The sequence below is a fragment of the Megascapheus bottae genome, chromosome 2, assembly GCF_031878675.1.
Source record: "Megascapheus bottae isolate mThoBot1 chromosome 2, mThoBot2.hap1, whole genome shotgun sequence".
NCBI lineage: Eukaryota > Metazoa > Chordata > Mammalia > Rodentia > Geomyidae > Megascapheus > Megascapheus bottae.
The window spans coordinates 66881465-66891448 of record NC_143510.1 but is presented as its reverse complement, the minus strand read 5'-3'; the positions used below and the strand labels follow the sequence as shown (position 1 = coordinate 66891448).

Sequence of the window (9984 nt, the reverse complement as noted above, 5' to 3'; positions counted from 1 at the left end):
ATACATTCCAATTATAGAGAATAAATAAACCCCTAGATACTTTGAAAGAAATTCTGATTTTAAAGGTTTTGTTTTCATAATCTTCAGTTAAAAATAAACAAATACCCCAGTAATTAGTATGCTTTATAAAACATCATCAGATCAAAGAGAATTTAATAGAATAAATGGCAAGAAGCATTTGCCAATCTGATTTTAACTGAGTATCATTTTATTTTATATTAATCCTTATTTCATGGCATATAAGTAGATTATTCCGAATTTTCTAAAAAAAATCACTGAATTAGTAACTTTTATTTTAAGAGATGCCTATCTATCTATTTATAATTTATTGGTTTAGCTAAAATATTTGGGGCTTCATCTATGGAGCACATAAAATGTAAATTAACATACATCCCCAGTAAGAAAGCCCTATTTTAAAGGTTGACATCTCCCTTTTGCATAATTACCTTTATTTTTCCTCCAGACACAGACATCACGCCTTGTTGTCAATAAATAATTCCACTTTAATGGCAAAGTAATAATTTAGACAGATACAGGGTGCACGTTTGCAAAAAAATATATGCAAGCTGGTTTACAAGCTAGAGAGGAACAATAAACCAATAGAAAATACATCATCCAGTTAAGTCCATTGACACGAAGTACTTATTGTTGGGGCTTTACAAAGACTACAAAACTTTGTCAGATGATTTATTTCTCACTGTTTTCTGCCTATTTACATGATATTTTACATCAAAAAATGTACAAAATATAAAATGTATACAGACAAATGTTTCACAAACTAGTTTAAGTTGTAAACTAGGCGGACCTATTGGATGTATTGCAGAAAATTCTGTTTATGCTCATGTTTGGACTGTGTTTCTCAAAATGGCAGCGAAAGAGTCGCAATTTTCGGAGATCACATATTATACAAGGGCAATGAGTCACTCATCCAGCTACATATATGGATGCTGCACAACAGATTTGATCCATGTTTGAGGCTTGAAAGTCAGGGTGACAATTCCATGTGCATAAATTCAGTTCAGATTTCCCTCAGGGCAATAGCACCTTGTAAGGACCTATACACTAAGCGATGCTCTGAAAACTGCACAGATGTCTTGTGTTGATATGACTTGTTCGATAGCAACTGACACATGGGTTGTCACAGAGGATAGCACCAGTTACACATCCGAAAAGTAGCACATTTTCACTTGTATAGAACAAGTCAACACCACGGCCTAGCCCTTGGGTTTCAAGAACTACTACAGATCTGTCCTCTGTGTGGTGGTGTGTGTGTGTGTGTGTGTGTGTGTGTGTGTGTGTGTGTGTGTGTGTGTGTTTAACTTCTCCAATGACTCTGATCAGTTATCATGCACTCTAAAGCCTGCCACCACAGATGTACTTTCAGACAGTTTTCATGGATTTCAAAAATATACTGGCTTCATGGACAGTTTTGAAGCATGCTCACTGTAGCACTGATAGCTCCTGTGTAGTCATAACAACTGTGAATACAGGACAAACACACCAGATCATAACATCTTTGAAGATTTGCATTCTGTCTTTGTTTGCAACATACAGGAAATCTCAGCAAGTGAAACACCTCTTAAAACACCAACAGGATAAAATACAACTTGGTTTGTGTTTGTTTTGATTTGTGCAACTTGGGAAAACATTATTATTTACAATACCTACCCAGTAGACTGTGCATATCTAACCTTCTTTTACAGTATCAATGCTCCCTCTTTCCACAGTGACTTTACTGCTTCAGTGTTCTTTAATGCGGAATTTGTCATGTACAAAATAGTGATCAAAACAACATGCATCAAAACTAATTTCAAAAGAGCAAAAAAAAAAAAGGAAAGAAATGGAAATGAAAGAACAGGGAAGAAAAAACAAAATAGTTGTGCTCATGCTTTCTTTCGTGCTACCAGCTCTGCTAGATCAGGATTCAAAAGCTCCCACATTCTGAAACTTTTTGAATTAGAACAGGATGGAATTTAGCCACTTGTCTCTACTTTTAAGCAATGGTCAAAGAGTGCTTTTAGGGTACTGAAGAAATGTAGATGACAGGGAAAAACAATCTATTCATTAGATAAATACACTGATTATCCTCCTATGCATTTCTCCAAAAATAGAACAACAAAAAAAGCTATTGATAGAGATGAAGCTGCGTTAACTGGTGTTGCTTAGTTATGAAATTAAAAAGATGGAGGAAATTACCAAGAGTTCTGGGATTTAAACCAACTGGTAAACCATTGTAGGAATCTGTTTTAAGGCAGTGAGACAGCACCATAGGAAATGTTCCTTCCTTCACTGAAAAGGCTCGAACAAACAAAGCCCTAAAAAAGCCTTTTGTCAGTGTGGACTAATAATTGGTATAAAACTCTTGTTAAGGGAGTGGGCAGGTGGTTTCAAAAGACCACCGTGATAAAAACAACCTTATAAAACCTGTGACTCAAACGCTAAGAGGTTGGTGGCTCATGAGACTGGGAACACGGCAGTGAGAATGAACTCGGCAAATTCTCCAGTTTGCCACCGTAGTGTTTTCCTGGAGGCTGCACAATTCCTTTTGTGCTTCAGGAGGACTGGCCTCTGGGATTCGTTCTGGAATGAGGGGTTGTCCACAACACAAACACTACTGGAGCACTGTGACCAGCACCAAGGAGGCTGGCACCAAGGAGGATGGACAGACCGGCAGACTGACAGACGGATCAGAGGAAGGGACCCTGCCTGTGGAGAACAGGCCGGAAACAAAAGGGAAAGGGGACAAAAGAAAAGAAAAGGTTGGCAGTGTAAACTTTTCAAGAAGGAAAAGAAGAAAAAAGTTCAGTTTGGCTAACCCATGAGCAAGCTACTCCAGTTGCCCTGTCAGGAGGGTCCTTTCCATTGAAACATGGAGCCTGCTAGAACTCCATGGATACAAAAATGCCTAGAAATAAAATAAAGTTAAGCTCCCATTTCATCTTAGCATCTTGGTGCTTTTGATCTTAATTCTGTTGCCTCTTTGGTGACCATGAGACTGGGTCAGAACCCTGGACAGGGGACTTTCATACCAGCAGTGAAATACCTTTAGTGAAAATACCTTTTCTTGTAAAACATTCTGTTAAAATGCATTGTCTTTTCCCCTAAATTTCTTTTCTTTTCTTTTTCACCCTAGAGGGTGGATTCAAGAGATGAATCTAAAATGTCTTCATGGTGGCCAGTGCTGTCACTGTCACAGCTTTGTGTGCCGGAGTAATTGGCTGCTTCTTGGAGTTTCATTAACATATTCATCTGAAGAAAGAAAAAAGAGACATTGTGTGGGCTTTGAGGCATTGAATCAGCCAGTCCCAGAACAAACACAGCTCTCAGCCACAGCGAACAACTAAAAGCACCCTCTGATCCCATCCAAGTGAAATGGCAAAAGCTTTAGGATTTACACTCATTGCCCCTGGCTCCTGTTCGTGTTTCTCCCAACACCAGACCATAAGGACAAAAGAGGGCTGCTAAATAACTCTTTTTATTTGGGGCTCTGAATGAATACTGCTGCAACAGGGAGACTGGAAAGGAAACTGTATCACAGCTGGACATCTGGGTTGGTTGCAGACAGGACGCCAAGCTTCCCAGCTTTTTGGCTGGGAGAAGCAGAAAGCAGTGAATGGCAACTGAAGACCACGAATGTTCATACACCCACCAATGTGGGAACTGCGCTTGCACGTGTATACACACACACACACACACACACACACACACACACACACACTCATGCGCGTGCGCGCGCACACACATGGTCCCCAGAGAGAATGAGGGGAGTAGGGGGGGATGCAGCCAGCTGCTGCACACAGCACACCATCTGCTATTTAGGAGCTGACCCGTACGGGAGGTGACAGAATGAAGCGGAACCATGAGCATTTGAAGAGGCAGAAGGGAAGAATCTCTGTCACGTTTGGGCTGTTGTTGAATTTCTAGAGGAAATATGATTGATATATCACTGAAAACAAAAGCCACCTTCTGAAACAATAGCGGCTGTCTCAAGTTTCCCCAGTTTGATGGATAATGCTAAGAATTGTTGAGCAAAAAGAGACATGTTCCTGAGAAAACCTGGGCAGAAGGGCAGCTTGCCAGTGTTTTAGTAAAATAAAAGGAAGTGATGCTGCTTAGTCTGATGGATCTGAAGCCCTCTTGCTACAGATAGATGCTAGGGAGTAAAAATAAAAACAAAAAAAGGTTTGCTTAAAGGCAAATTATGAATATATCATGACGGCTCGACAATTTGAGAAAACAGAAAAATCAATGCCAATAATGGTTGTTCACTTGCTTTCTTCATCAAGCATTTCTATACATCACATCACAATCATATTTACATTGCTTGATTTGTAGTCATTTTATTATTTTAAACACTATTTCAAGTGATTATCTGCCGATGCAGATAACATATTTCTAAGCATGTTTATATGCTCAGTGTATAAAACTGTGTTCAGTAAATACTTGTGAAATGAATGATAAATGGGCAGCCACTGATTTCAACAAGAGTGCTTTACTGGTTTAAAAAAAGTTACAGTCAGAGAATATTTTACTTTCATTTTAATAGTTTTGGAACTGCATTTTTTCAATCTAATTTTCAGTCTAAGCCTCTGAATGCATTTAAGCATCTGCATAAGTTTATGAATTCAAATCATTAATGGTAATCTTTCAAATCTAGTAAGCAATATATATATATATGTAAAATGTCTCAGTCTCTGTCATCTCTTTGTCTCTGTCACCTCCTTCTCTCTGTTTTTTGGTCTTTTAGAGAACCATGCACACACACACACACACACACACACACACACATTTTCTTTTATTAATTCATCCTTCACCAGCAGAAGCTGTCTGCAAAGCATTTGATGAAACTGTTGTAAGCAACAGAATTGTGTTTGGAGAACCCTTTTCACTTACTAAGAGTAGAAATGTCAAATGAGAAATATAAATATTCCCCAGTCACAAACGTTTGAACACACTTGAAGCTGATTATTATTAAAGCTTTAAAAGAGTATGATAGTATTACTAGAGCCTGAATTTTTAAATATGGTGTCATGTAATAGCTTCTACTAGAGAAAGTGCTACATGTCAGACTGGTAATACAGTATACAGTGGGATTTACTTAGTTTTTCACAGGGCTGTAAAAGATTATAAGAGGAAAGAAAGTTTATTATCATTGTCATGGGATCATTATCATTTGCCAAGTTATTTCTTTCTCTGTCCTCCTTGGTTTATTCACTTCACTCCTGACCACAGTATACTGTATTACTTCTAACACACCCATCCTCTGTGGCCCTTACCCCAATACCTACAGATCTGCTAATCTTCCAGCCTGATTCCCCTCTTGCCTCTCCTTCAATATGTTCTGTGCTTTGTTGTTAAAAGTCTCAAAAAACTATGAATTCAAAGAGATAATTTTCCACTAAGAAACCTTTAATAGCTCTCTGTTGTCTCTGTTTCTGTCTGCAAAGATAAACAAGGATTGTTGTCACCTAGCAATTATATACTTCGGTAGTCTTCACTTTCTCCACCAGCTAATATATGATTCCCTAAACTCCAGTTATGTTTCATACACTGTTCTCTTAATTAAGACACCCAGTCTGATTATGTCACTGAATGTAGTTATAGGTTATAGTTTTGTTTCCTTTTTATATTCTTTTAAGTAACATAATAGATTTTCTTTCTGTATTGCCTATACAAATGAATTATCTCTTTAGTAATAGAAAGGTAAGCTAAAAACTGCATTACATTTGATACTAATATATACAAAATAATCTATAAAAATTAAAAGTAGGTACTCCCCAGAGTCTTTTTTCCCCTCCCTCCCTCCTTCCCTGCCCCCCCCCTCTTACTGGGACTCTATGTCAGTCCCTGAAACTTCTACTCATTGGCTAAGCCACACTTCCAATCCCAAGAATATTCCTTCTTTGGAGTTTTGTAGACTAGCTTAAGTTATTGTACTATTTTAAAAACATAAACAAACACATGTGTACATTGAAGACAGCACAGAGAATAATACCCCTCTGATTTATAAGTCAGTTTTCTTTCCCTGCTGTAAGCAACAGTTGAGGAATCCTAAATTTTGCAAAGCTAATTGATTCACGTTAGATGTTCTTCAGTTTTGTAAACATATATTAGAGTATCTTTTGTATTGCTTTCATTTAAGAACAAAACTTACTTTTCACTTAATGAAACAGTGAACTGTTATGTTATTTTAAAAATAATTTTGTTTTTTAACATTAACACAATTTAACATAAGTACCAAAAAGCATGACAGTCATGGAATTCAACTAGGTTTCAGGATTTCTTATTTCTTTTAAAACATAGAATTTATTTAATTAGTACCTCAGCATTGTTTACTTATTTATTATGCACTAATTTACAATTATTATTTCACTGAAATTAGGCTCAAGGTACCAGTCAAAGTAACCAATATCAGAGTCATTTCAAATATTACCAAGAGTGGGCTTACTGTCTTTATTAGAGATGATGAAAAGATAGGGATAAGACACAACACTAGAATTACAGGGAGAACCATGTTTACGCTCCTTACCAGAGGGTCCCCTTCCGTGTCAGTCTGTGGATTGTGCTTTGAAGTTGTGGCTTCTTTAGTAGATGTACAACCCTCGTACCCCACATCTTCTGGCCGCAGTTGAAGTAAGGCTGGGCCCTCCTGAGGCAACTTTGCTGTGCTCCATGGGTATGTGTCCAGAACCCACTTGGAAGGGTCTTCCCATGGCGCCCGTTTCCCATACATCTAAAAGTTGATCGCATATTTGGTACAAATAAGATTTAAGTCTATTAAGTATAAAAAGGTGTGCACTAATTGTTTCTCTCTTTTTTTTTTTCTTCCATACTAAGTTCCTAGGGAACTTAATCTACAGAGGAATTAACTGTCTGGCTCCCATTTTCTAGATTTTAAACATTTATCAGCTGCATCTAAAACTTGAAGGCGAGACAAGGTAAAAATTGAACATCTGGCAAGCTATTTTAACATTTGGAGGAGAATATGAGGGAGGTTTATTATAAATCCATGTATAAATAATCATCCACATTTGTCTTTATTAGTACTTTGCACACCCAGAGAAATCTCAAAATCAATCAATAGAAATGCCCTCCAGCTTAAATGGCTTGACAAAAAAATTCTGTGCTTACAGTAAAGGAAGTTTTCCACTAAAGTGTACTCAGGAAATATAAATGAATTAAGAAAAAAGATCTTTTTTTTCTCTTTTCAATTCACTGTACTCAAATTATCTTTGAAAAATTATTTCTCTGATATCTTAATTTTCATTAACATCTAATAATCACACAGTTTCTTGTTAAAAAAACTCTTGTGAGATGTTTTTCAGGTGACTAAGATAAATCGATTGTTTATCAAGTATCATTTGTGTAAGAATCCACATGGGAACAATAAGCCAATGAGGAAGATATGTTAGAGACTCATTCAAGCGATGTCAGTGTAGCAGAGGAGACGAGAGAAAGTCAAGAGAGTAAAATGTTTTCCACTAGACCCAGGCTAAACCAAACTGAGAAAGCGACAATGGACCAAAGCGATAATTATAGGACAAGAAAGATGAAAAGATAGATTTATACATTAATCATGAGGTGAATGGATTGCTGACATTTAAAGAATCAAAGGAATAAAAATCAAATAAATACAACACCAGTACCTTCCAACTAAAACATGAGGCAGAAATCCTTGCCATTATAGCTCCTCACCTAGGCATTAGCCTTCATCTACAAACACATTATATTCCATGGATCTACGCTCAGAATTTTATCTTGCTACCAGGATTTATTTCTTCATCTCTCTACCAATTCAAATTTCACAATGGATACAATTTCATTGTTTCTTACTCATCCTTAGTTAACAAAGGGTGTTTCCTAGAAGTCTCCGCCAGCTGACTTTATTTTTAACAGACCTTTCAAAAACAAAAAGAACTATCTACCAACAAAGAGTTGTCTTTCTCCTAGATGTTGCATCTGCATTGCAACACAGTATCATAGTAGATTCAGCTTTCACATGAACCTAATATCTAGAGCCATAGAAAAATAACTTGGGATAGTTTTGTCCATCTTCAAATAATTTTGAAGTATCTCTCCATTTTTGATTGTCAAGAGCTTATAATTTAAATGATTTTACATTTGTCCAAATAGAATCTTAACTATAACAATAATCCTCAAAGCAGACCTCTATAATTAATATTGACAAATACAAAATGATTCCATGCATATTTTAACAATAATATCTAAAAAGCTGTGAATCTTTAGGTATCATTGTTCTGTAATATGAAAGCTTCTTTTCTCTCTGAATTGGGAATATTAAATTAGAATATTAAATATTAAATAAGAATTGCACCTATAAAGATATAGATGATAGTTTATGAATATTGAGACTTATCAAAATAACACAATTTAGTTAAATATTAATTTGAAAAATGATTTCTCTCACATTGTGAATTACTTTTTGTAATAAATGATTAGTATTGAGAAACTAACCTGTATATTAGCATAAGTATTTTAGGCTTATCTGAAATATGATCATGGTATATTTGAAAACTAAAAATCATTGGCATCATCTTTTACTTTTCTTTCTTTTTAACAAACACAAATGTTACTGAAGGCTCTGATAGCTCACATCTATAATGGTGCTAAAGAATCTTAGTGTCAGTCATGGGACGTGAACTCTGGGTCTGGGCACTGACCCTGAACATTTCATCTTGAGGCTACCACCCTTCCCCTTGAATTCTGGTTTTCTGGTAGTTAGAGATAAGAGTCTCAAAGACTTACTTTCATGCCCATGCTAACTTTGAACTGAGATCCTCAGATCTCAGCCTCCTGAGTAGCTAGGTTTACAGGTGTGAGCCACCAGTGCATGGCAGGAAATTTTGTGAGACAGTAAAACAAAGACTTGACACATTATTGAAGAAGATAGCATTTGGCAACTGTGAGCTTCATCCTATTTCCAGTTGTGGAAACCAGAAACTAAAATGTCTAAGCCAAAACTGTTTCAATACCCGAGGGAATGATTAAAGGAGACTGGATTCCTGCATAAGAAGTTGAGTGATTATATAACATACACCTTAAAATAGCTTTATTTCAGTCTAAAATTGCATGAAATTTTAAATCCAATTCAAGGAACAACAGGAAAAAAAGGAGATAAACTATTTTGATAAAGAAAGAGGAGTTTCCATATGAAACATGTTAATGAGAATGTCATGATGCAAGGCAGAAGAAACAAACAGCAGAGCTCCTGCTTAAAGAATCGCTTAGAATGTGGAATTTCCTTTCAAAAATAGTGTACTTTGTAAGTTATTGGTGAAAAGCTTGCAAGTAAAAGATGTCATTTCTAGAACTGTTTCTTATTTTCTCTTAGCATCTCTTGTCCTAACACACAAATTATTGCATGATAGTTGCTCTTTACTTCTATACTCATATTTCACATTTTCATGTTTGTATAAATATTCAAAGAAATAAGGGTTCATTGTGTTTAAAAGAACTTAATTTTCTTTCTTTCTCTCTCTGTCTTTCTTTCTCGGCACTGTCCTTGAACACCTTTTGCTCAAGGGTATTGCTCTGCCACTTGAGCCACAGTGCCAGTTCTTGTTTATTTCTGTGTATGTGGTACTAAGTAATGGAACCCAGGACTTTGTGCATGCAGGGCAAGCACTCTACCACTAGGCCATGTTCCAAACCCTTTTTATTTCTTTTTTTTTTAACAGAAACATTTGGAAAACTTTATTTAACAGCCATTAGAAATCAGAATGCTTATTGCCACTAAAAATAGTCACCCCTTATCTGTCTCTCTAAGAGCTACTAGAATCAGACACTGAATCTTATTTTAGTCTTTATATTACCTTTGGTGGTGGAATGACTTATTCATGGCATAAATACTTGAAAAGTGTAGTAATTACATTTTTAGATAGTACTTTGAAAAAAATGCACTGAAAAGATAATCCCTTTTTATTTCTTAAAACAAAACAAAACTATTTAAAACAATAATGCAAA

The 9984-nt window shown here is 36.1% G+C and overlaps 1 protein-coding gene across 1 annotated transcript in view; it reads right to left on the bottom strand.

Annotated features, from left to right (window-relative positions):
- Positions 1–295: 295 nt before the first annotated feature.
- Nav3 (neuron navigator 3) overlaps positions 296–9984 on the bottom strand; it is a 253484-nt gene continuing 243795 nt past the window's right edge. The window contains exons 37-38 of the mRNA XM_090328294.1: positions 6530–6733; positions 296–3249 (exon numbers count right to left, since the gene is read on the bottom strand). Of these exons, the coding sequence (XP_090184420.1) occupies positions 3130–3249; positions 6530–6733 (324 nt within the window). The 3' untranslated portion in view covers positions 296–3129. The remainder of the gene's footprint in view (positions 3250–6529; positions 6734–9984) is intronic.